We start from the raw sequence: 27,060 nt of genomic DNA on the forward strand, positions 1-27,060 counted from the left end.
AACTGGGTTCAACAGTCCCATGCTGTGTCTTGCACCAAGTGGAGCCGCTCATGTCCCTGTCGGCTGGATCACTGCCCTGTGTGACACGCCGGTTTGCAGTCCTAGTGCTGTCTGCCCTTAGAAAGAGCCTGGCAGAAGTTAATGTAAAAAAGAGCAAAATAGCTATTTAGAAATAGCTTGGAAACATTGTGTAGAGCCCCTGCTGTGGCTGAGCTCGGTGCTGTGCTTTTATGTGGAGCCTTTTAGGGTTGCTCTGGAGGCAATTCCAGAACACAGCTTTCTTCGTCATCCCTTGGTCCCTGGTGGCAGATCTATGTGCTGCTGAACTGAACAGAGAGGGGCAAAAATGCCGACAGGGCTGCAGAGGATGCGAAACAAGCGACTGTTGCATGAGCTGCCCGTGCTGCATCACACAGGGTATGCAGCCTGCCGCGGGGTGGGGGGGTGCGTGGCTGTGGCCAGAGCGTGGAGCCTGTGCTGTTTGCAGAATCAATTGGAATTAGTTAGGAAAGCTGGACGGGGTGTGGGGGGGAGCAGCTGGCAAAGTGCGGAGTCTGGGGAAGAGTCAGAAACTTTCCTGCTTTTTGTCCCAAAGCAAAAGTTTGTGAATAAAAAAAGCAGCTATCTGCTTTCCCAAAATATGGCAGCCCCTTTACCCTGCCCTGAGGATGGGCCACTCTCCTTCCCTCCTTCTGCTCCCTTCCACCCCTCCCCACACTAGTCTCCTGAGACATTTTCAGTCCGGCTGCCAATAGCTCAGCTGCACCCAAGCTTCAAGATCTGAAGACCAGGAAAAATGTAGGATTGAGTAAAACCAGCCAACACCTCCCTGCACACACAGTTCCTTGGGGAACTGCTGTTCGGGCTCGACAGCCGCAGAAGCGAGGAAGGGCTTCCTGAAGTGGATGTGCCCAGCAGGTACTTGTAGGTTGTCTGACTTCGCTTTGACCCACTGTGGTTGCAAACACCCCCTCCCTATGCCGATTTTTCTTTCTCGAAAGATTTGAGAGAGACAGATGCTGTTTGTCACAATGGTGAACTCTGACAACTAATTTCTGAACCTTGTCTTGACCTGAGGATAAGCAGCTCCTGACTCCATGCATTCATTTCTGACTCTGTAATGCTTAAATATAGAGCAGCCCTGGGGCTGTGATGAGTCACCCACTCCTAATGACACTATCAGACTGTTGGCAGCACGCTCCTGTCCAACAGGAGGTAGAGCTGACTGCCCCGGGCAGACACCCATCCTGCTGCAGCGCAGCTGGATGTGTTTGCCTTGGTCCCCCCCATGCTCATGGTAGCGACCCCTGTCCCGAATGGAGCTGAAAACCCTCTTGGCTCTGGGTTTCACCCGTGCCAAAGCAAGTGCTGAGCCCTGGGTCCTGGGCTCGGCTCCTGGGAGGGCAGCGCAGGGGCTGGTCCAGCTCCTTTTGTGTATTTCTTTTCCAGAGCACGCTGCCGTAGAGGCGCGTGGTGATGCGCTTTGCCAGGATCCTTCCCTTGGTGTCCCGCTGGGGATGTGCGGGAGCGCAGAGGACTGAGGGGCTGAGCTCTTTTTCTATCAGTTTTGGCTGGCTTAATGAGTTGCTGGTCGATGTTTAAGCACAGCTGAAGCAGGGAGAACAGGCTTAAGTTTTTTTGTTTTTTCTAAGTTGTGGTTAAGTTTAGTGGGTAATCTGTGGTGGGTTCGAAGCCTGGTTTGGGAGCCAGATGAGTCACTGATTATCAGAATGAGAAGTGTAGCTTCATGATGAAACACCCACGTCCCTCAGAGTCAGGTCAGAGTGCACAGCTAGAGGAGGGTGGGTGGGTGGGTGGTTAAAGACCCTCTCAGGAGGGCTGCGCTCAAGCTCGTGGTCTGGTCCATGCTCTCCAGGAGTCCCTGGGCAGTTTGCTTCAGCCTTGGGCTGCCTTCCCCCATCTGTAGGTGCCCATCACGTCACACCCTTTCCTTTCTCTTCCTCTCATCCTGCCGGGTGGTGACTCCTGGGCCTTTGTCCCTGTCCCTGACCCTACCCTGCCTTCTTTAGCTGCAGCTGCTGCATCGCTCCCCCAGGCGGGGTTCCTCCCACGGCCACGGTCCCCCCGCTGTGGTCTAGGTGCAGCTGTGCTGGAAGAGCCCGCGTGGGATGGTGGGAAGCCCCAGTGCATGAGCACTGCTCAGGGGTAGCACAGTGCTGAGCCACAATCCTGCCTTCCTCCGTGGGAGGGGGCAAAGGGCCGCTGGTCCCGTGCAGGGCAGCCCCTCTCTGGTGACAGAAGGGAAGGCTGTGACCTCTCCTGCCCGAGGCCCCGCTGAGCCCCTGCGCTGCTGGCTTGGCAACAGCAGCTGGGGGGCCAGGCTGGCAGCAGAGCCTCATGCCCGCTTGCAAAGGGGCAGCCCTGCTTCAGCCATTGCTGGCCTGGGGCAAGGGAGCATCGTCCCCAGGCCGAGCAGCTGGAGAGCAGCCCCCAAACACCCCAACAAGCTCTGGGGGCTGGGGGTGAGCGCTGTTCTCTGAGCACAGAACCGCCCGGCTGCTCATGCTCTCCTGGCGTTGGCCCACCTTACTGAGAGGGACACGGCAGCCGTTTCGCAGCATGCATGGAGGAACTGGGGACGGAATCAATGTGTCCAAAATAAAAAATTGTGGGTATGCTTTACTTGTTTCCTATCTCGTGGCTGCTAAATTTGTGAGCACATCAGCTGTGTCTGTGGGCTCTGTGAGGAAGGGAGGGCAGTTCCCCGACTGCAAGCCAAGTGCTCCATCACCGGCAAGTGGTCTCCATTCCACAGGCAAAAGGATCAAGGCTTCTAACCAGTCCTTGCTATGCCTTTGTGCAAGTTCCCAATGACCAAACGAAGTATGAGCGCTGGTGTTTTGAGAGAGTGAGGCACAGGAACAGCTGTAGCATATCATCTGCACAAGTCTTGATTATGGAAGACATCAACCTGACCTTCCTCCATGTAAATGCTCTCTGCTTCTGGTGGTGCTGTTGGTGTCTGTATTGCAGGACAGTCTGGTTGTCTTCCCCTCCCTACAATTATTCAGAACAACGGGTTGGTTGACCCCTTGGCTTCAGGCAACGGAAGTATTTGTGACCCCTGGAAAAGGGTCCCTCTGCGGCTGACCCTTTCCTGTGCTTATTTTGAGTTTCAGGCCAGAAGCTCACGCAGTTCCCATGTCACTATCAAATCCCACACCAGCTACTGCCACAAATCAGTGCCTTACGGAGACAGCGGGGCTGATCCATACTCCTCCCTAAGAGCAGTTCAGTTCCTTTTCGTAAATTTTTGCCCACAACATGCTTTCAGCCCTGTTATCTGCCCCCCACCCCCGCCTTTTGCAGCCCATTAGTGCTGTGTTTCCAACTGACAGACAAAGTTTGGGTCTGAGAAAGCGTTTAGTAGTAACTTGGTATGAGCATCTTCTGCACCTGCCCGCCTAGACTACGAAGCAAAACAAATGAGCTCAGTTTCTAGGGAACGCATATGGTGATAAAAATCTGTGTGATCAGATTTACAACAGCCGTATATAAGGAGAGGGTGATGTGGAGGATTTTTCACTGCTAATGGCAGTGGCTTTTATTTTAAGCCCATTTTTTTTACATTAAAGATTTTATTACAAAAATTTTAACAGTAAGGCAGTTTCTCCATTGTCGGTCACTGTGAGCCACAGTTTTCAATCATCTTTAATACAAAACTAGATTCACACAGGAGCCATGCTCTTGATCCAAAAGCCCTTTAAGAAATGAAGGGGTAAGGCAGAAAGCAGCAGCACCATCTGTGTAATAATCCCTTACATATTTAGTGTTAGTTGCATAAACACTACTGCAGTGGAAAAAGGAAATACGGATTGTCTGTAGTTTAAAAAAATAAGCTTACCCTTTCTCTTCTAATAATCCGGAACATTTTGGTCTGATGTGCCTCAGCACACTTCAATTTTAGTTTTGAGGGATTTTTTTTTTTTTTTAAACCAAGTGAAATGTTCCACTGTCAAAAAAATAATTTTCTTCCCCAAAGAATTGCAAGTCATTGAGTATAGTTCACCGCTTTAAAAAGTCATGCACTAAAATACTTTTACTCCCCAAGCAATGCCTCTTACAGACCATTTTTAAAATGATGTTTTAACACTGGAAGTAGTTGATGGTAGTTGGGGTCAGGGAGGTAATTGTTTAGCAAACTTCCCCAGACATTCCACAACTTCTCTCAAGCTTGTCATTCATCTTTTGGTGTTGGTTGAACAGAGATGGGGGGAAAACCCCAAACCCCTTGTTTAATGTAACAAAATTATTGTTTCTTATTGCTCCAACCACTATGTAAGAGACCATAGTGTTTTCTTCCACTACAACAGTACCTAAAGCAGTCACTGACACTTTTTATTCACTGCTTCTCTTACCTTGTGTAAATTCTACAACTTTTAGCTTGTAATTATTTTAATATGCCAAGTAACTCCTCTGCTTACTTTAGAAAAAAACCCCAGGTTTTCTGTAATAGCAAAACCAGATGCATTTTCGAAATGTGTTTGTGGTGGCAATACACTGATATTTTGTGCTTGTTAACTGTGCAGGCCTGGCTTTTCTAAAAGCATTAGCAGTTGCCTTGGAGCTACTGAGAGAAAATCAGAGCCCCAAAGGCAAGACTCCTAAGACCACGTTGTTTGCTGTATTCTTTTACTTGCAGGAAAGTGGCAGGACTTACCTGCAGCCATGGTTACCCTTTTTTGGAGCTTAAAGGACTAAAAAAGATGGGAAAGAGAAAACCATGGATAGGAATGGAGATGAATGACACTGTGTGAAAGGGAGAAAACTCCGGTAAGTAGAAATGTTATGTGGGTTTTTTAAATGATTATGATTTAGCGATCAAAAATATGCTCCGATAACCTATTTCTTTGGTGAATCTATTTATATATTAGATACTGCTCTAGCTTACCAGCTATTTTGAATAAATGAGCAGTACAGACGTGAGGTGGAACTATTTCTGATTTTCTTTTTATTTGTTTTCTTAAGTGCTGGATGGACTTTGTTTCACATCTGCCAAAAGCACAGTCAAATGCAAGAAGGTGCAGGGCTAAGGATAAACAGTTACGTAGGTCCCATTGCTAACAGGCTCAGCAGAAATTTAACAATGAATTTTCCAGCAACATTTTTAAAGTGTCTTCTGAAAGTATGCAGTTTCTCAAACTATAGTACCTTAAACTGCATTCTCAGTATTACAGAGGTATTTCTAGCATGTTAACAACAGTTGGCTTAATCTACGTTTTGGCTCAATTTTCAAGATTGTATTGAGGCAGAAAATCCAATTAACTAAAATTGGAATTTTTCCCTTGGTAAAGACTTCAGGCTTGACCTCTACATCAGTAAAACCATCATCATCCAGAAAACCAGACTGTTTAGGTAGACTCTGGTGCAGCTCAGTTTGATTCTTGTCCTTGTGCTAGTGGAATATTCAGACATTTTGCTAAAAATCCTGCTGTTGAAGAGAAACGGCTTAGGAAAGCGAACGAACCTCTCTGCAGCCTCTCCCCACCCTGCTTAGCAATTCCTGTGCCGGGGGCAGCGGGGGGGGACGGCAGTTATTCCTCCCACAGGAGTCTGATGAGCAGAACCAAAGTTCAACAGCTACAGCAGCCACAGTCTCATCTCCCTCAGAGGCTTCAGCTTCATCTCAGTGTAAGGATGACGCGTCACAAACTAAGGTCCCTGAAAGTCACTGTGAGCAAGTTCTTCCAGTGCGGGCAGTGCTGACTGGGGGGACACTTTTTCTGTGTGGGCGGCGTGAATCGGAACAGCTCCAGCCCTGGCTCGTGGGAAGAGCAGCAGTGAAGTGAGCAGCACCAGAGCCTCTGCAGGAGGCCCCTTCCCAGCGCTTCCTCCCTCACGGGTGCCAGTGACAGCTAAAGAGAGGGGAGGCAGCACGAGGCGCACAGCAGAGGCAGCCTCTGCAAGGTAAGCAACACCAAACCATCCTGTGCAAACAGTCGCCCCGTGACTAAAGGCATGTCACTGCTGTGACCTGCATTCAGCGTCCACAGCAGGAAAAACATTGGCAAAATAAAAACCATCTACAAAAGATTTAGGATTATAAATAGGCCATCTGTTTCTCACAGAACCTTGAGAACTGGGAAGACAAGGGTGGAGAGCATTCTGCAAGGACCATGTATTACCTCATCACCTGAAGCCTTATAACCAATTTGAAATTCCAGTATCCTAAGGCACAATTATTTTGATTAATGAAGATGGTAACATTCCCATCCCCACTGCCCAAGGAACAGATGTAAGAGTTGACTACCAAGACAGAATAAAAGCAGCATTTGTTTATGTGGACAAACATGAAAGAAAAAGAATGAAGGGAAGATGGGCTCTAATTGTTGTCAGGCTGCTCTAATGCAGGCATGTGTTTGGCACAACACTGCTGAAGCATCTCATCTATGTGTTTGGAACTGCTGGCTCACATTTGCAAGGTTAAGAGCCAAATTCCCCACAGAGGCTGAGAAGGAAGATAGTTTAAAAACTGGGGCTTTCGCAGAAGTGGAAAAATGGGCTAAAACATGGTAACAACCTGTTCCGCAGAGAAACACAAACCATGCCTGCAGTTCTCAACAGTAGTGGTCAGGTACTCTGGAAAAGCAAGGAGTCAGACCTCTGGAAATTGAGGAATATGAGCTGGTTTAATTCAGCCTGCCTTAGAAGGGAGCCCTCCCATTGAATCGTCCCGCCCTGCCCTTAGTAGACTGACGGTTGTGAGGAGGGCTCTAAGCAAACCATCACTGGCTGGCCACGCTGATCTGAGGGGGCGATGGTGAAGGGAACACCACACACACCACCACTGTTAGTTGTGGCCCTGATCTGTATTTTGTCCTTTTTTTTTTTTTTTTTTCCTGTAACACTCATAGATCTTAATATAGTCTGTTCATAAAACCTTAAGGAGATATTTAAAGGGAACTAAAAGCATGTTTGTTTTGTCCACAGATGAAACACCGGTGTAGTTGAAGACTGAACCTGTAGTGGAGTGTTAGTCAATTGTAAACTGTAGGAGACGTGTGCATTTTACACAAACTGAATACAGAAGAGACAAAGGATGAGTCTGCATCATTCCAACTCTGATAAAGTGCACGGCCTTCGGAATTCCTGTCCCCGCTCATGGAGCCATTTATTGGATACTGCAAAGACATAAAAGGTATACGATCACTGCACCTGGTTAGCTCATGTTTCTATTTAAGCTAAATATACGCTGCCTGCCAGCTTTTAAGTAAGCACAGGATTATCTTAATTTTCTGAAGTATTTTAATACATACACAAATGGGAATTTGGTCTAATAAATCCAAGAGGGGAAAAAAACCTTCCAGTAGCTGCAAAACTACAAAAGACTATTAAAGTAGATGCAGTATTACATATATATATTAAAATATGCTACTATATATAATATATATACATGAAAGAGAGAGAGCGCTATGAAGTAGACAGATAGAGCTATAAAGTAGATTTCCTTATAAAGGACCTAATTTCTGGCTGCTTTTTATTCCACCACGAAGTCCAGAGGAAAAAGAAAACCAAGACAACCCACCACCAAAGCCCCAGACCTCCAGGTCACAGGCAGTGCAAACAACATGAGGGGTACTTACCCCATTTGTTTCCAACTAGTACTGGGCAGGCTGCATGCCGCGTGCTGTAATCTCCTTCTCCACTTGGAAAGAGGTTGTACCAGAATACAGCTGTTCCCTGGAAATTGCAGTGAAAACCCTCAGCATTTTGCTCTGTGCAATACATACTTTCACACCAAGTTACTCGACGATAAGGCAGGGGTATGTGTATTTTTATTTCAAATGTTCCTTTTAAACTGAAGGCTCTTTTGGATATTCCACCATTTGCTTTCCTAAGGAATGGGTCTCCTTGGACTCATTCCGTGTCCATATATACTTGGATGCTGATTCTTTTTAAACTCTAAGCCAGTTTCATTCAATTCTGAGCAGTTTCAGAAAGCAAGACAATTTACTAAAAATGAGAGCAGGCCAGTGAAAAAAGACCTTATCTGTGACCCTTCTGAGGGAAAAAAACTAACAGGAACACAGAATTTCAGGGATAACTGCCTACAGACACCTCGAGACTAAACCTATTTACAGATTTAAGTATTTTCAAAACGTTTTGAAATATTGTAATGTTTTGCAAAGCCTATGCGTTAGAAGCAGTTTAGTCCAAAACACAACTATGCATTAACATGCAAAACAACAGAGGCCCTTGGAATCAGCGGTAGTGCTCCGGTCGCTTCACTTAGTTTTAAGTACCTCTGTGCTCCATGAATAGTACTCTAATCTTCTTTATATAAACTCATTTTAAAGCTTCGTTTTAAGCGTTTATACATCTGTTGTATTTTTGAGTAGCGGAGAGAGGAGGGGTTAGCCTGGATAAAACGCCCCGCTTACCTTTTTGGGCCAAACACTAGCTCCCACTTCAGGAAAGACAGTAGCGCCCCCTGCTGACACATCGCTCATCTGAAGAGGTGGGAAAAGGCACAGGTTAAGTTGCAAGCCGATGCATTTCCAAGTGTCACGTTTTAGTAAAGTAAAATTCGGCTACTGAACAACTTAATTTCTACCTCCCAATTAGCGAGCAGAGGCTGCTTGATTAACAGTCTTAACAAAGGCCGAGACCCGCCCACTTTGTTCCAATGCAACAGTCGGTCTCACCCTGAATGTCACATGCTCAAATGTTTTGGGAACGAGCATGCTATAAATACCGATGCAGATACAAAAATGAATAGACAGTCAAATAATATAAGCTCATGCTCAACTTTGAGGAAGAAAGCCTTCTGAAGAACAAACGGGAGAACCATCACTAACAGGTAAGAAGATACCCTGTATGTATTACCGCTAAGTTGGTGGCTGCCTTCATTTGCAAGTCACTTCAGTAAAGAAATGTAATGAAATCATTCAATGGTACAGGATATGCAGTGACAGATATTTTCAGCACTAGCACATGGCAGAAATACATCACTTACATAAAACAACCAAGTAGCAATTCTGTTGCCTGTTCCCAATTCCTTAAAAGCATCTGGCTCATCTTTCTGTGAATAAAAGCAAGCAGATTTAATAAGCATTTCCTTTTGATTATTGAGAGGAGCCAATGACATACAGCTGCAGAGCCAGCAGCAGACAAAGTCATGCAGAAAAACTAATTCAATCCCTCTAGCTGGAAGGAGGGGAGAATGCAATATGAGTCTTGTCTATTAATTTAAATAAACCAGGCATTTTAAAACTCTGTAGGGCAGGGAGGGCATAAGCCTAAATTGCTGGTGGATAAGAAGCAACGGTACTGTCTGAAAATTACTATACAAATCGTCTTCACGGCCGCAAACTTAATGATTTAATTACACTCACTTATCCCCTCTTGTCCTCAGCCAAGATTATCAACAGCAAGGGCAGCTCTTCCATCCCCCTGCCGCAGAGGTGGCCCCACGCGTGCCCTGAGGGCAGCTGCCAGCCCTGCTCCCCTGGGGGTGGTCCTGCATTTGTGGCCATCACCCCCTCTGGCCTCTCTGACCTTGCGCTGGAGCTGCAGGTGCCAGCTGCTGTGCCAGGCAGGCTGCTGCTCCACCTGGCCGGCTGGCCGCGTTCTGCACTCCTCCCTGGTATACAGGCGTTCCAGAGTGCCATTAAAAATCCAACAATGATTCATTAAGCAACACGCTGCCAGCCGCAGGGCGTCTGTGGCAGCCGTTCCCCAAGCCTTCGACAGGAGTAAGGTATGTCCCTGCCTAAACGCACGGGAAGGCGTGTGGTGCAGCTGCGAGGCCACCAGCTGCCTCCCTGCCACGCTCCAGCATGTGTGCGCGTTCTGGGGCATGTTACCAGTGCTCTTCCCTACAGCTGGGAAGGAGGGAGGAAGGCGAGTGCACCTCAGCAGAGCTGCTCACAGGCTAACAAAGTAGCCCTGAGAGCCGTCTGGTAGCAAAGAGGGTATTTTATCACTGACTTTCAAAAAGCCCTATTTTGATGGGTTCAGATACCCACTTTTGTCACACACCCGTCTTCACTTCTAGAACCCACCCTGGCTGTGACCACCATTTCTATGTGTGTGCTAAAATTCAGGCAATCATTACTCCAGAAATCAACCCATGCATTTCCCAACAAAACCTGTTAATCATTTGCAATGCTTTTGAGCATGTGCTTACAGAGCAGAGATTCTGATTAATAGTTGGTGGCTTGGATTCCCAGCATAAAGTTAATCTGAAGGTGTTAAATCACACGTACGTATGCCCAATAAATAACCAACTGAATTCAGTGGCATTATTTCCAGCAGTCCGCAATTTAAGCTGGAACAGAAATAGGTTGAGAATTTAAATAATTTTTAAGGACAGTGGGATGAGAAGGCCTTGGTAGGCTTTTTCCAGTTTCAGAGTCTGCTAGCAATCAGCAGGTAAACCACAGTAACAGAGCACTTGCCGTTTTCAAAATTTCTTCCACAGTAAGCAAGATGTCTCAGCTCTAGGGAAAGAGGTTCTCCTTCCGCATCACAGATGGACACGGTAAGCTGCAATGCAAATTTTCCTACGCTGCCTACGTCTCTCTCATAGAAGAGGACATGAAGCTTTCAGCCGTGCAGCCACGTTTGCCTTATTCAGCAATGCCTGGCACTGCAGACACGGCTACGGTGGCTTCCGTGCCTGGATGCATGTTAGCTCATCATCTGCCGCACATGTCATACGCCAAGTGTTTATACAGTTTAGCTGTATATCCTTCAGTGGTTTTAAACAAAATAGCTTTACATGGCCAGTACCTTGGCCAGCCAGAATATTTCTAAACGTTTCCTCTGATTTAGAATAAAGCTAATGCCCTTTGCTCTGTTAAGAATTCTAAGTCATCAATATATCTTTCTTAATTACATTTTGGAAGAAAAACCTTGTTGCTCTGTAATGCCCCAAATTTTTATCGCTTCAGCTGGTGGTTTAGAGGGCTTTCTCCACTAACATGGATTAGAAGAAATTGAAAAGCTACAAAATTTAATACACATTGAAGAATAAAAATTGTGCCACAGCCAAGAGGCCAAGGCTTCACCAGGTGACTATCTCTCCTCCATCTCTTTACTTGCCCGTGCAAAGTCAAAGTGGGGTTCATACTGTCCTCCCACTCCATAATTTGCCACCTGAAAAAGAGAAACACAGTGCTTGTGAAGAAGAAAGAGATGGAAACAGGAAACAGGACTTACCCTTCCAAAATCAAAATGAGGCTCATACTGGCCTCCTACTCCGTAGTTGGCTACCTACAGTGAAAGGAGAAGCACAAAATCTAGTAAAGCAGTGTTTTATCCAGAGGAGAATCTGACCATCATCTACAACCTCTTGAGAGGTCAAGGTTAAAAATGAAGCCATAGGAAATTACAAGGCTCTGACAGCTAACCTGTACCGTATGCAGTGAAGTCCTACTGGGTTCCTTGACAAATAGCTCTGACTTCAGCCAGACTCATCAGTGTAGAGCCAAAACGGCACTCTGAGCTTTAGGGTCTCAGCCCTTCCGTCTGTCTTAGCCGTTCTGAACTGCAAAGCAGCTGGCCTTCCCCTTCCCCAGCACTGGCTTTCTTTGAAAGCTCTTCTGTTCACCCCCCAGCTCAACAGGTAAAGACATTCTCCCATTTCTGAGTGCCTGCTCTGTCTGATCTAATGACTTTCAGGTCACAGAACCTGGCCATGAAACTTTTGAAACTCTTGAAGACCCAGACAGCTGCAGACTGCAAGGAGCCCCAAGAAGCTTGTTTACAAGAGCAGCAGCACATCCCTGACTGGCACCGCAAGATGCAGGGTACTCCTGGTAAGGAATGTGGTACTTCCCTAGGTTAGAAAAACATTTCTGTTCTATAGAAACTTTACAGGCTCTACTCTCTTCAAAGTAGGTCATGGCACTTCTACATCATTCAAGTTTAAATCACTTTTTCAGCTCTATGTCAGTGAAAAAGAGGATACACTGTCCTTTTTGCCGATTAATTAAAAGTACTTCTAAAATAACATTTACTCAGGTTCCATGTACAGTCAGTCCTTCCCCCCGTTACAGAGACACCAAACAGGTGGTTAGTCTAGGACTAAGAATGGGAAGGCAAATCTAAACACCCATTCTCTCCCCCTTTCCTGAAGTATTAGTCAAGCTAAGCTCTTTACTATCAGCACAACAGCAAAGTTTGACCCTGCAGCAACGAAACTCAGTTTTACCGGTATAAGTAAGAAGGAACTACATGTCCACTTCAACAAACATCAGGCGTTTCATTTGTTACTGTTTCCCTCCAGCCATAGAAAGCCGTTTCACGCTAAAGCAAGCTGCAAAGACAGCTCTGTTTCTTCCTCCCTGTAAAAAACTCACTCATTCCTCCCACAGCGTTGAATGAAACCAGTCACCCCCGGGGCACTGAGCTTTTGTGGCCACCTCACCAACACACCTGAGCAAGCACAGTGTGCACACAAAGCCACCTGCAACAAAATGCTAACTGTCATTCACCACCTTGTCCTACCAGTTTACCTGTAGTTCCTCTGCTGTGGAGACATCAAGTCCTGTTAGGTCCTGTATCCTCGTGTTAATGCGAGATACCACAGGGCTTTCGTATCCAGACAACCAAGCACTAAGGGGGGGGGGGGGGGGGGGGGGGGAATAATTCATATAAATTATTAAAATATGGTAATAGCAGCCTGTAAGCTAGCCGTACAAAAGCAACATTTGGACTTACTTAGCATTTGAGTTTATTTTTTCATACTTTTGAAGAATTTGGTAGGATGATCAGAAATATTTCCAGGACATGACAAAGACCTGCATTTAATAAACATGTTTTCTGGAAAGAACACTTACAGTGCTGACTTAAGGAAATGCTAAAACTAAGGGCCTTAATTGCCGTACTAGACTAGACTAGCGAATGACTGAAGAAAATGTTCCAAGGAGTGACATCTGCTTCAAGCCGTTTTCTAAAACAGGCACAGAGCAGTTTTGCCCTTACCCATTCCAGACAGATCATTTAGATTTAGACTCCACATTTGATGCATTTTGAAGCAACACTGGGGAAAGGAATAGGTGAGTTGCTTTATGTAACATAGGCTGGGTCTATGTGATTAATTGTAACTTGGCTCTCCTTTCACATTACTTACCTGTGCAATGGTAATAAAAATCATTATGAAAACAATTAAATAATGCATTAAATTCTTTAACATTTTCCCTGTTGAACAACTTCTACCACAACATCCCCTTATGAATTTGGTAATTAACGTGTTTCAGGTACACAATGGTTTTTAAGGGGAAAAAAAACCCCAAACCAACCCAACATCTTTTTTAAAATATAAATGTGAAAGGTCAACCTCACAGTTCCAAAGGCATCTTCAAAATGTCTGCCTCCTACTGTACGTTAGAGTTTTTCAGCTAGAAATAAGCCATTTAAAATAACTGGCAAACTAGTTAGCAGAGAAAGGTATGAACAGGTAGAGAAGCAGTTCTGCATGAGAGTCACTGCCTTCACCCACACCCAGAGCAGCATTTTCTACTCTTAAGTGGTGGTTCATTCTTGAAAGCAGTTCTGTCATCCAGAAGCAGCCACATACCCAGAATAGTGTTTGGCAGCAGAGGGCACAAACAGTGTAACCGCAGCACCCTTACCAGCCGTGAACACATCCAGTTGCTTACATGGAAACACACAGGCATTTTTCATCTCTTTACAAGGTAACATTTTGTTCTTTTTGAAAAAATAGTGATTTCATCTACCTGCTGGCTTTTTTTCTTTTACTTTTTTTTAAAAAGAACTCATTTGCTCACATGATGCTTATTTTCTTGCTGCTTTACTCACACCCCATTCTGGCCAACGCACCTTCATTTTATCCAGTCCCTCTCTTCTCCCTCTTGGCATGCTCACTATCTCAGTGCTCCTCTTCTCTATTTACGTTGCCAGTCCCCTGCTAGTCACTAATGTGGATGATAATATTGGTGATTCGGCCCCATTTCCCGGCCCCCCCCCCCCTTTTAGCAGGAAAATGGAGACAGCTAGTCCCCCCTTTTAGCAGGAAAAGGGAGACAGCTAGTTCTACCTTTTTTCTAGCACCTGACTTGGACTTTTGGGCTCATCAGTGGTTCCTGCTGCTTTTACAAGACTCGGACAGAAATACCTGTGCTCAGAGCCTAGCTGGTGAGTACATCACAGTATTTCTACTCAAATTAACTTTCACATCTATACTAAATTAAGGTTGGTTTTGTTAAAATCTGTATTGACAAAATACTTTGCATGGGAGGAACAGTAGCATGACATGACACAAGGCACTGACACAGGTTACAGAATCTCTACGAGCATTTTTTAAAATGACAAGTAACTATAAAGATTTCTCAAGACAGACTTGCACAAACACATACACAGATTCATCCATTTCTGAACCCTGTTAGTATAAAGAAGTGTTACAATGCAACCTTCTTTGATTTAAGGTGCTAGGAGAATGCAAAGACTACTTATGAAGCGTTCTTCCCCCCCACTGCCCCCCCCCCCAAAAAAAAAAGCAGCTATGCAGCCATGTTGAACAGGTAACGCTCACATTTAATGCACAAGAAAAGCCCCAACACAGCCATCAGCTTCAAAGCGTAGGCTCTAGCTACCTCTGTATAGGTGACACATAAAGGCTTTAAAGAAAAAAAACCAAAAAAAGCAAGCATTTTTACTATGTTGGTTGTTTAGAATTGCAACAAATGCTTTCAACAGTGAGAATACTACATCCTTTCATGAGGGAAAGTACCATATCTATTTTAGAAATAAAATTAATTGCCCAAGGATACAAAGAAAGTCTATGAAAGGTGAAGGAAACGGGGAACTGAAAGCATATTCCAAGTGCCAGCCTGTCTGCTGGTTGCTGAATAAAACCTAGGGGGAGGCCTGTAGTTCTGCGCTGTGATTTAACCCTGTGTAAGCATCGCCCAACCTGCTTCAGTAAGGGCAGAGAGCTCAGGATGGCCTGCAGAACCCTGCACCAACTGCCCAGCACCAGCAAGTCCCTGTGCCTGCTGCACTGAGAATACACACAAGAAAGACCTTTGGTTACTGCAGACTTTGCCTAGCGGCCTTCACAAAATGCAGCAAATCTGTCCTATGTGGTAGTCTCAGCCTTGGTCCTTTAGTGACATCAAAGAATGCCTGTGCCTAGTTCAAGACCATTTACAGCAGGTACTTCTTCACACAAAGCCATCTCTTTTCCTACTCATCTGTCAAAAAAGAAAAAAAAACAACAAACAAAAAACCCCTTCACCTAGTGGCATATGTGATGCAGAATTAAGAGCCTCAGATTGTGCTCAGCCAACTTTTTTTTTTAATATATGCATTGTTCAAGGTTCAGCATGATTCAGTAAATGCACACAGCTCTGCTCTTCAATGTACATTTGTTAAATTAAGTTGTTTATCTCGCAGGTTAATTCACGAACAACATTCTGTCATATTTTTGACCAGCTGACACCTATGAGTCCACCATGGGCAGAAAACTTCATAATGAAAAGAGACAGGCTTATTTCTGGGACGTCATAAGCATGGCAGTTTAAAGCGTGGGTGACTTGCTTAAGGCCTTGATGTTTCTGAATATCTGCCACATCAAACCCCAAAATTCCCTGACTACAAAGGCACAGTATTTTGGTGTCCCATTTGGCTTTGTATAGAGACACACATGCACTAAGCTAATATGTTAAAGAAATTGAAAGAATTTCATTGATGTGCTGAATTCATGGCTGGGGTTTGCTTTTCTTCTTCCTCACACAGAGATCTGGCTTTCAGCAACTTTCATATTCATTACAAACAGCTAGCAATAATTACATTTAGTCCTCCCTAAGGCTGTCTCAGGTACCTTCTTAGAGACTTTTGGAAGCACTACTTATACGCAGAAATAATTTTAGACTAATCAGTACATTAGAAAAAAACACCACCCGGACAACTGTCCAGAGCTACATGACGTCCAAGGGCTTACACACCCAAAAGCTCATCTCCAACTGCACTAGCTGGTCTAGTACCAGATATTACAAAGGCTGTGTCCTTAGGGCTCAGCTACACCAGCATATTTCAACACTGCTTTTGTAACAGCCAGCGGTCACACTGAATGCTTGCATTTATGTCGAAAAAACTTTCTAAAATGTGCTTTGTATGTAAAAAGTACTAGTAGAGATGCAACAGCGAGTGAATAAAAGCACCAACTGGTATCGCTGAAGCAGAGACTTTAACATCATACGCTACAAGCTCTGACTAGCTGCTGGGCAGAGAGAGCAAAAACCCAGCTTCTTTAAAAGCAGTGTCAGAGTGGCTGAGTTTATTCTGGTACCGCACACAGCACGGCTCGATGGTGCTCCTCATACTGCTGGCAAGGTGCCCCCTTTTATACAGCCTGCCACGTACTGCACCGCGAACAGTAGTCCTCTCAAAGAGAGAGGAATGCTGTAATTTAGAAGTGCATTTGCTAGGAAAGAATGTGAGGGGGAAAGCACTCATCTATTAAAAAAATAAAGCAAGAATTTTTTTGGTTTTCAGGAGCAATGATTCATCTGGAATCCAAACCAGCTGAAACAGCTCAAAAGATGTTTCTACCAGTGGTTCTGCAAGAGAATCTCAGCAATCCAGCATCAATAACATGATCCTTCTAAAGCAGCGGGGCTTGGGGTTTTTGGGGGTGCCTTTTACCCTCCCACTATAGGTTTAGGTGTTGAGTTCTCTTGGAAAGTATACACATCCTAAACAATCTGCCCATGGAGGAATGCAAAGGCAATGGGAAACCTGAGAAGGGAAGTCCCCCCTCCACCCTCAGAGGCAGTTCCTACGCTCTGAAAACCATCTTTGCTAACTTCCCAGTGTGCTGTGCCCCATTTACTTGTATGTTTCTTTGCAGTTCTAATTCCAGTTTCCAGTAAGATACGGAATTAAAAAGCTTAGCTCAGTAAAATCCAGTTTAATTCTGTGTGTTCCTTATGTACGGTGGAAGGAAGGCCCAGAATGTCATCTTCCTGAGCACTAAACCTTAAAGGTTTAAGGGTCCCCTCCACCAGGCACTACCCCTGAGGCTCTCCACGCCAAGGAGGCAGCAGCACTGCACAGCCAGCGGCTGCCCTTACGCTTTATCACAAAGTCCCTAGGCAAGGTACAGCACGCAGTTAATTCTAGATTCAAGCCCTAAGAGAAGCAGTTGTTTTGTCAGATCACAAAGCCAACAGCAAGGTGATGGCGAAGGGGACCTGGCTGCCCCATCAGCTGCATGAATTCACAAGGAGATCTGCTTTTAATGATGGGTGTTGTCTAATACTATTTTTGCTGACTTGTGGCATCTGCAATAGTCCCAAGGCATAACACTTCCCACTGAAGAAAAAACAAAAACTCTAAATAAAAAGATCTTTTACTAAGGATCATCTATTTAAATAGGGGGCAATTATGCATTTCAATTTCAATTAGTGATCTGGCCACCTTCTCTAATTATCGGCTTATCACGTTTGACAGAAAACGTGAGGACATGTTCAAATGGATTAACAAGTTTCTTGAGTCACAGAGGACAAATTCCAAGACTGAATAAATGCTTTCTTTAAAATACACAGTCACAGATAATCAAGACAGATAAGTCACAGACAGACTTTAAAATTCAAAACAAAAAATAAAAATGAAATGCAAAATATGTCCAACAGGAAGACGTATGTCCTTGAAGTCCTTCCTGGGGGAAGGCCTGCAGAGGGAGTTTTAAAGAGCCAACACGTAAAGCTCACCAGACAGTTTCCAAAGGACTCCCACTACCTGCAGCGCTCTGATGAGGAAGCAGGCCTGCACGCTGCGCAAGGGGTGAGGCAGTTCTCAATGTATGAAAACAGAAGTTTTCAACTTGCCGCTACTTGTAACAAGCTTAGCTTTAAGGATCAGGCGTCACCTACAACGGTTTACTAGTTTACATGAGAGTTAGTTATAATCATTCCTAAATCAACCAACTTCTTGTGATCCGGTATTTTGAAACACTTTTTTCTGTTTAAATAAATTCATAGCTAAATAAAAACCCTTAAGCTACTACCCATTCTAATTTCAGCTTTCAACAAAAAAAAAAACCAACCCAAACCAACCCACACTAGTTTTCTATTAAAGCAGCGACTACTTTCAATCATTTAAACAAGAAAATGCATTACAATTATCAACTAGCTTTAATTTGCGCTATTCCCATGAATTACAGTGGCTCATCAGTCAGTGCCTGGTATTAAGCCATGAACACTGAAGTCCAGCGGCAGCGGTGAGCCGCGCAGGCAGCCTTTTCCACCGGTCGTTAGTGTCGCAGAACCCCGCGCTGTGCCAACATTTTAGTACGTTAGTAGCACCAGACAAGCCATGCTAAGCAAAAGAGGGCACTCCCACCTGGGCTACCACTAACACTGAGAACTATTTTCTATTTCACCAGACCGCTCGCTTTGCTATATGACAGCTCAGCTTGCTTCAGGCCATTCTCTTTCTTCTGAAGAGCCACCAAGAACCGTCAGGTTGCACAAAATCCTTATTTGCCCCACATTTAAAGATGAAGCAGTACAGCCCCAGAACAGACTTCCTCAGACTGAGTATACCTTTGGAAGACGTTCCCCTTACCTCTTAGAGACTCTGTAATGTGCTGTGGTCAGTTTCCCAGTCTCAGGGTCATGAACAGTAGCACGGCTCAGCTACAAAAAGAGAAAGGACAAGGGCTTACCCACCTAGTAGGCTGCTTTTTTGCCAAGCCACAGGTGTTTGAAAGGGTTCCGATTGGTCTGGATGGTATGCAATGCTCTTAAATTGGCAATATTGGAAGGGCAACAGAAGCTGTAGTTGCCATGTCCAAATCAAAACAAATTGGTTGGAAAAATTTGGTTAAGATTGTCCTTTCACTTTTTTCCTCCCTTTTTTTTCACACTTTTTTTTTTTGTTTTGAACTAGAGACTTTCTGTGAGTAATTTACGATGCTGAGTTTCACAGACAATTCCTCTTCACCCAGAAGTTTAATTCCTTTCAGAATTTTAGCTTAACGTTGATGGGCTGTGCGGCCAATCTTTAACTACCACTTTAAAACCAGAGAAGGGAGCAGGCAGAGGGCAGGTGGTTTCATTTAAGGGCAGCCAATTTTAGAAAACATTGGACAAGCTGGAAAGAACCAGGCACCCGGTGAAAACGAGCTTGCCTTCTGCCACATTTGTGTCAGGCAGGAGGTAAAAGAGCCCAGACAGGAGTACACGGGATTATCTCAGACAATTAAATGCCATGTGACTAATGAAGGTGTGTTTTGCATGCCACTCCAGCTGTCATGCACAGTAAGGACTTGAAGCAGCTCTTACACCCTTAAAGGCACTTTAAGTGGTCTGCTAGATTTTACAAGGAAAGGAAGGACAAGTATTGGTTGGTAAGAAGAGCAAGGGGAAGACAGACCCCCTAGAGTCTACTGGACGTTTTGTAGCATCACCTGATTTTTTTTACACTGCTTGTAGAGACTCGCTTCTTGTACAGATCGTTATCTCAGGACACACACTGAGCAGGTGACCAAAACAAAGAAAAAGAAGAAATCAAAATACACCCGCAGAACTTCCAGCTGAAGGAAAAGACTGAGAAACTCAGCAGTAACAGCCTGTTACAGATCTGCATGTAATCAAGCGGTGGGCTACAAAGCCAAAGTTGTCTTTTTAGACCACCTCCTTTTTTCCCCATAATGAGCAGAATCTACACACTCATTACAGGCCCAAAACATCTGGCATAGAGCTCTCTTACCTTTTGCTAATTCTGTAATGTGCCGTCTCCAAGGCTCCTGTTATGGGGTTTGAAATGGTGGCTCGCCTCAGCTGTGAAGCGAACCATCAGAATAGTTGCATTACAACGCACATACTGCATCACAGCAATCCGACCATTCAGAAGCCTAAGGGAAGTGTCACGCAAGCGCACGCAAGCCACCCCGCCACCTTTTGCGGTGGTTTTTCTTTTATGGAGGGGGTGGAAATTCACAAAGCTGTGATAGGGAAGGAGGGAGAGTCTCCAGTTTTAATAAAAGAGAGGGAGTTCAGGCTTTTTTGGTTTGCTTTTTTTAAACAGCATTAGAGAAGATCAGGTTTTCCAGGAAGCAATGTTTCCATTTCTGTAGCAAGAAGAACAACAGCTGTCTGAATAAAGTAAACTAGAAGCTTTCATTTCCTTCATATTGCAGCAACTGCTGGAAGCAGTACAATTATTATGGCACATGTACAACTGGTCCTTTGTTAGCACTGTCCTACGCATGTAAGAGGAGTTTTACCGTTAAATTGAATCCAGCCAACACTGTGATCTTGTAATAAGCCAAAGACGAATACAGCCCTACCTTTCTGATCCTTTCTATACCAAAAGCAGCACTGAAGTCCTGCAACACTGACTGCTAACACAAACTACCTGCTTAGACCAGAGACATTTACCTTGTATTCTGATGTCACGCAGAGAATTCTTGGTTCAACGCTTTCCCTTCCCTCTATTGCACTCCATTTACTTGACACCATCCCATCTGTGCTGATCCTCTGATTCAGAACCTTCCGCGCGTCCTTTAACTTTGTCCATGCGCTATCAGACACTCTCCATCAGGCATAACCGGAAAGGTTGATTTGCAGAGCCCAGATTTTGGAAGAGGCACAAAACAGCATACCAAGTCCCAAACGATTAGAAGTATTTTTCTATTGTTAAAAGACACTAAATAAATCAAGGCCTCTCCATGCCTACCAACAAGAAAAGGTACTGGGAACTCTTCATAGGCTGCGCCTCCTCTCATCCCATGCAGACACGTGTAAGAATCGAGGCACAAAACACGATTCTAGTGAGACTCCCCTAGCTCAGCAGTAAGGCTTCGTCCTGCCAGTTCAAGCTGCCATCATAGCAGAAGGCTGGGCACGGATCAGACAACGTGGTCTTCTGAGGGGCAGCAACAGTCACATCCCAAGCATCAGGCGGGAGGAGATGGACCTTTCAGCTCAAAAAACGCAGCCCTTGTGCTACACTCGGTAACGAGCCCGGCAAGGCTCGCAGGAAATGTGTGGAATGCTAACCGCATGCAGATGCTTCTATGCTAACGAACTACAGGTCTGTAAGTCTTTACCACGAGCCAGACATTTGATAGGAAAGCAATTATCTCAGCAAGTTCAGAAGTTACAATCACCATTTTCACAGTTTTTTGTCTTCCATGCTGAGACTTATTTCTACTCCATACAGAGGCTATTTAATCGTATTCCACGGACGTAATGCCAGACCTTTTGCAGCACCAAAGGGACTTAAATCATCTACAGACAAAAACCACTGGGGCTCTGATTTTTAGACCTGCAGCAAGGCTGCCTGGCAGGAGAACAGGAAGAGACATTTTACAGGTTAAGTGAAGAGAATTGCTTGTACTTCTTGCTTACAGTTCAGAATGATACCTCAGAAATACAACATATCAGCCTTCGGGAAGCTTTTAAATTGCCTTCAGGCTCCCTATTACTCAGTGCAGTGGCCAAGGACAGCCTCACCCTCGACGGGCCCAGGTATAACTCACAGCCGGTTTACTTTGCCACAGACCAAGCTAACAGTCTGTCCTGTACTTAACGCACTTATCCCCCTAATCTCCATCTGCTCACCTCTCTCTGGACAAAAAGCTATTTAGGCTAAAAACAAAAACAAAAAAGCAGGAAAATTGTGTTTCTACAGGTTTAAATCTTATTTTAGAAGTCACTGGTAACTGATGGAGAAATAAATCAATTTATCTTCAACAAACATTTCGAGATGCAGAGTCGCACCAACTGGATACAGAAGGCGACTCCATCAGTTTGCTGTTTGGCTTGCATGCTCCTGTTGACTTTGACAGTTGAGCTGCCCCGGATCACCCTGAATTCAGAAACAAGAAGCTCGGGATCCAGTTTCTGAAATAGGATTTGGTGAGCCAGCATTGTGAATAAGCAGCTGAGTGCCACTGATTAAGTACTGCCCTCTGAAAGCTCTTTCATCTGCAGGCAACTTCAAAGCCTGGAAGACAGAACTCAAGTTTTATACTGAATGGAGAATGCAACCGTTCATTCTTGTCCACACAACGGCATTCCAGGCCCAGAGAACAGCTGCCTTTCCCCAGATGGCACTCTTCTCCATGTCACAACTTTGGCAAATACAGACTTAGAAAAGAAAAAAACCACACCAGAAAACCAAACAAAAACCAGATGACAGGTACGCTTCAAGGCAACCTAGCTGGAGTACGTTTGTTTTCTGTCGTAGAACATTCTCCTTATCTGAAATAGCATCCACTGAAATTGTGTTTGCTGAAAAGCTTGACAATCCTGCACTGCCATTACCAGTCTCTCTTAACTACACAGGATTTCCAGCTTCCCCACTGCGTCCTTCGAAGAGCACGTCACCAAGAGCTACAAGGTGAGAAGAGCAATGTGTGAGCACGCTGCACACACATCTGCATTCAAGAAGGGACAGAATCACACACACAGAGAAAACTACCGACAAAATCTAAGATCCCAAAAGGCAATGAAGTGTAAGGCATTTACCCTCGGCTTTGCTAGTTCTTTCACAGTTTCGATCTCTTCATCGGAGATGATGTCAAGGAAGCGAACAATCCGAGGTTTGTCCCACTCATCTTCCTGTTTGACAGGGCCCAGAATGTATCTAGGATTCCTGTTTCCGTCATAGTAGCGGCAGAAGAGTCTTTTTTGTCTCCGAGGTGTCTGAAAGCAAGGTGGAGCAAGCCATCATCAGAGAACTTCCATATGACATTAATCTCTCTTAAGAAACAGAAGATGTCCCAAGAACAAGAGACAGGAACAATTCACCTTCCCTATCTTAATGCCATGTTACAAGTTAAAAGAGATGCTTTAAGTTTGAGAAATTAGTACTTTCAGCATATTAATGTTACTTTGTAATACTGCAACACACAGTACTTTACACAGTCCTATGAAAAATAATTTTCTCTCTAAAAAAACACCCTCATTCAATTCCACATGTAAATCTAGACTTCCAGCATCCTTATTCCACTAATTACATTGTGTAGCCTATGCAAGTTAGTCAGCAGTGCCTATGGCAGGATTACTTTTTGTCTACTGGACGGAACAAAAATGGGGAAGAAATCCAACACACACTAATCAGTCAGCCAACTGCTATAACAACTTCCTTGCTCTTGTGCCACATACAAATTCTTGACATTGTTTTGTAACAGTTGGTTTCAGATATTTGAAAACAGTCTACTCCACTTTACCATTTTGAGACCCTCCCCACGGCACAGCATTTCGTACTTCCTTCTCTCGGGCAAGTAATCCTTTTTCTTAACCTCAGTGTCCTTGTCCATCTGGTCTTCTGAATCTGTACTGGACTTATTTGCTTCTTTTTCTTTAGCCATGATATATTCAAAATATTTCATGTTCCCATTTGCTCTTTGATGTTCAGGATCTATTGACAAAGAAACAGACAAGTATCACTGGCAAGTTTCAAACTTGTGAATAGGTATCCAGAAGAGGCTATTTACAAGAAGAGAAAGAAAACAGATGCACACTACTTGCTTCTCAAAGAGAAATGAGAAACATCTACTCTGGTTTGAGAGCATTCACAGGATAGCTAAAACTCTGAGCCAAGCTGGAAGCAATGCCAGCCTGCAGCACGCACATATCCTTACTCATCTGCAGGAAAACACACAATGAACTTTCAGAGGTGAGCTCAACTCATTCGCAGTTATGGAACTGCTCACTGTCAGGCCTGGACCCCTCAGTACACACAGAGGCCCAAGCATGAAAAAAAAGGGGTTTGACCATTCCGGCCAATCTCACCAGAGAGGAAGAGAGAAGGGAATGGGACAGGGAGAGAGCTGGGACAGCACAACTGACTTAAACTTAAAAACTTCCCTGACAGGGATCAAGATTTCCGGTGACAAAGCTTTTAACAGCCACTAAACGTACAGAATTAGCTTCAGTTTAATAATAAATAGTTCTCAGTAGCCTTTGCTGTATTAGGCTTAGCTCTGCGCTTCCTGCAACATCCTTTACACAGTCCATCAGTGGAATATTTGCAGAACCATACATACTTATCGTATTTTACAAAATGGACAGAATTGTAGCTCACTGTACGGCATTCTGTATTTCTCATTTTGGCAAGCTTTTCATCTCAAGTATGCTTAATCTGCATTTAAATAACCTGCACAGATTTTGCATTCACTGATCTAGTTTCAATTTGATTAATTTTGTTTGTGCTTGTACCTAAGGGGAAGTGATCTCAACACAGCAAAGGAAAATAGAGTAAGAAACCCAAATTTCAGGCAGTATGACTAAGATGAGTAAGTGCTTAGAAGCCAACAGTGACAGGAGGCAGAAAATACATCAATAGGAAGGAGCAAGCCTTAACCGTGACGCTTTCTGACATGGCAGTTGAGACTAACTGTCCCTCTAAAAATATGGTAACAAAATATAATTTCTGGCAAGTCTGAATTTACTGAAAAGTACACATCAAGATGTTAATATCAGTACCAACCCATTTAAACAACCCATATACAAGTCAGAACACAGGCAAGGCTGCGCTCCCCGGTACAAATCCATAGCTAGCACCTGCTGGAGCACAGAGCTAGACGGTGGTGAGCTGTGGGTCTCCCTTTCACATACCCAGTTCCAGAAGGCGTTTGGTGAGCATCATGGCTTTGCCCAGATCCCCCTGCTGATACACAGCGTAACTCAGGTAGTCCAGAATGTAGACTTTATCTGCAGAAGACACCTCTCCCTCATCCAACTGTTTCAAAGCTTGTTCCATCCAGAGCTCGGTGTGGTAGTAGTCAGCTTCGGTGTAGGCAATCTTTCCCAGCTCAAAGCAATCTTCAGCTGTTAAAAAGGATTTGTGCTTCACACCTGTATTTGAAGCAAACCAAGACAAACAGAATTTACATAGAATTCCAGACCAGTCTTCAGAGTAACATGCAGTTATTTCTTAGTCTTCACAGCAAGGTTTATTTCTGTTCCTCAGTACCTCCCTTCTGTGGTGGCTCTTTGTTGAACACTCAGTTTCTAAGTATCTAAAGCCTGTAAATCCTTGGCAGGACACATAAGCAGTTAAATGCAGTTTTCCATTGCTAGAATACCAGCAACTAGCTAAATGTCTTTACCATTAGTGAAAAATCCAGTAAAATAAACCTTCCTTCTTCAAAACCTCAAACACTTTGAGCAAGAGCCATAGTAAGCCAAATATGAAGTTTCAGAGATCTGTTTTCAAAGACGCTGCATTATCGCTTTCAAAATGTTACTGAAGCACATCTCGTTAGCGATGGCTTAGTGGGGGAGGAAAAAGAAAAATAAGTCAGTAAATTCTCAGCTGCTCAAGATTTTTGAAGTCAGTGATTTTTAGAAACATTTGAAGAGATCTCTGAAAGATTAAAGCACTAGTAAGCAAATTACAGATTCCTATTTTTGCCACTGTAAATTAAGGCCCAATGAAAAACCAAATTCAATCTTGTAGAAAGGAAACAGGACCTGCCAGTTTTACAGCTAAAATTACATTCCTGATTATATCTTAATACATCCCGAATTTATAGTCACAGCTCCCGCAGCTGCATTCACACAGGGGAATTACTCTGTTGAAGATGTGCCTTAAGAGATTAAATAGCTGAAGAGACAGTCCACGAAATGCAGTATCCCACAGAACAACTTTTGTTTCTGCTGATTAATTAAACACCTTGTGGTCTATCCGGTGCTGCCAGTGTTTTTAGTTTTCTAAGCCTGAAGCCACAAGCTCTAAAATAACACCAAGATTAGGCAATCGGGCACGGTGGTGGTGGAGCGCTGTCAGACAGAGATCCTCTAGAACGAGTAACAGGTTTCAGGGCCATAGCCCGGTACATTTAGGGGCAACCTAACATCCACAGGTGAAAAGGCAACTCTTAAAACGGTGCTTAAGACAGAAATCATCAAATAGGGTTGAGAGTTAATATAAAGAAACAGCACAGCCTGTAATGCAGGAAAGAGAATTAGTAAGTGGTATGACAGTAGTTAAGATTCTGATCAAAATTTGGTGGCCTGGCCCAACAAAAAATCCCTGGGAAGGAAGCCAGTGAGCACAAACAAGTGACCACATGGGATGTCCCTCACTCTCTGGAGCCCTGAAGAGACCAACCTGTTCTCTTTTGTACTCTAGAACTTTCAGGTTCTGCAATTACACTTTATTCCACATGGTCTGGACAGCTAATTTCTTCAAAAGAAGCTATCAACTACAGCCCACCCAAAGCACTTAGTCTTGTATTTTTTGTGCGGTTTTAAGAAAGCAATAACCAACTACTTATTGTATTAGTGTGAATCAGTAGGTCTTTGAGACTGCCTTGAACTAAACCCAAACCAAGGTTGTACACTGTAACATACAAAGCCAATTACCCTTAATTTTATTAGGCATCTGTCCACAATGAGTGCTTGCAAAAACACATATGGATTGTAGAGAGCTGATTTTTTTTTGCCAGCTGGCACAGTACTATTTTCAAACAGAGGAAACCAGGAAAACTCAGCAATGAAAGAGTCTTCTAACAAGAAAAAAGTGTGTCGTCTTCTGCATATAAACCCATTAAAGGTTACCTCAGGTAATGCCATATAAGCTCAAGTCTGTGTATACACTCTGTCTTTTGTTCTTCAGTTTATACATGCCATTAAGTTTAATCTCAAAGAAACTTCGGTCACGCCCAATCTGAAAGGTCCATCTTATCCATGAGAGGGAAAGGCATAATAAATGATAGAACTGTTCTGTTAAAATGCATTACATTGTGCAATAAAACCAGGTATCTGCCAGTGCGCAACCACTTCAACACGAAGAAAATCCTCACCCAGGCAAGATTTTATTGCTATTGAATTTTTATTATAAACTATTAACACTAAATTATCTTACCATAACTGCAAGAAAGATGCAGACTTCAACTACAAAGATATTTTCAAGTTCTAGCACAAGCAGAAAATAAGCATGTGAATAAGGTGAGGAGAATGACAGGACAAAGGAGAGTCTCAGTGCAGAAAGAAACTTGCATTCCGTGCAGCGTGTTTTATCCGCGTGCCCTTGGGCGGAGTGCTGACAGTAGAAGGGAAAGGCAACGAAGCCAAGCGGATGTAGTTTCCAACAGAACCATCACAGCAA

At 44.2% G+C, this 27,060-nt stretch overlaps 1 protein-coding gene across 6 annotated transcripts in view; it reads right to left on the minus strand.

Annotated features, from left to right (window-relative positions):
• Window positions 1-3,532: 3,532 nt before the first annotated feature.
• P4HA1 (prolyl 4-hydroxylase subunit alpha 1) overlaps window positions 3,533-27,060 on the minus strand; it is a 38,952-nt gene continuing 15,424 nt past the window's right edge. Inside the window, exons 6-15 of one of the 6 annotated variants that reach the window (XM_055801516.1) lie at window positions 24,564-24,803; window positions 23,174-23,364; window positions 22,470-22,646; window positions 18,559-18,629; window positions 12,483-12,582; window positions 11,068-11,121; window positions 8,978-9,043; window positions 8,403-8,471; window positions 7,605-7,701; window positions 3,533-7,142 (exon numbers count right to left, since the gene is read on the minus strand). In XM_055801516.1, the coding sequence (XP_055657491.1) occupies window positions 7,072-7,142; window positions 7,605-7,701; window positions 8,403-8,471; window positions 8,978-9,043; window positions 11,068-11,121; window positions 12,483-12,582; window positions 18,559-18,629; window positions 22,470-22,646; window positions 23,174-23,364; window positions 24,564-24,803 (1,136 nt within the window). In that variant the 3' untranslated portion in view covers window positions 3,533-7,071. Of the gene's footprint in view, window positions 7,143-7,604; window positions 7,702-8,402; window positions 8,472-8,977; window positions 9,044-11,067; window positions 11,239-12,482; window positions 12,583-18,558; window positions 18,630-19,704; window positions 19,776-22,469; window positions 22,647-23,173; window positions 23,365-24,563; window positions 24,804-27,060 lie in introns of all 6 variants that reach the window. The other 5 variants (XM_055801369.1, XM_055801230.1, XM_055801570.1 and 2 more) reach the window with 5 other exon arrangements.

Source organism: Falco peregrinus, chromosome 1 (assembly GCF_023634155.1).
Source record: "Falco peregrinus isolate bFalPer1 chromosome 1, bFalPer1.pri, whole genome shotgun sequence".
Taxonomy (NCBI): domain Eukaryota; kingdom Metazoa; phylum Chordata; class Aves; order Falconiformes; family Falconidae; genus Falco; species Falco peregrinus.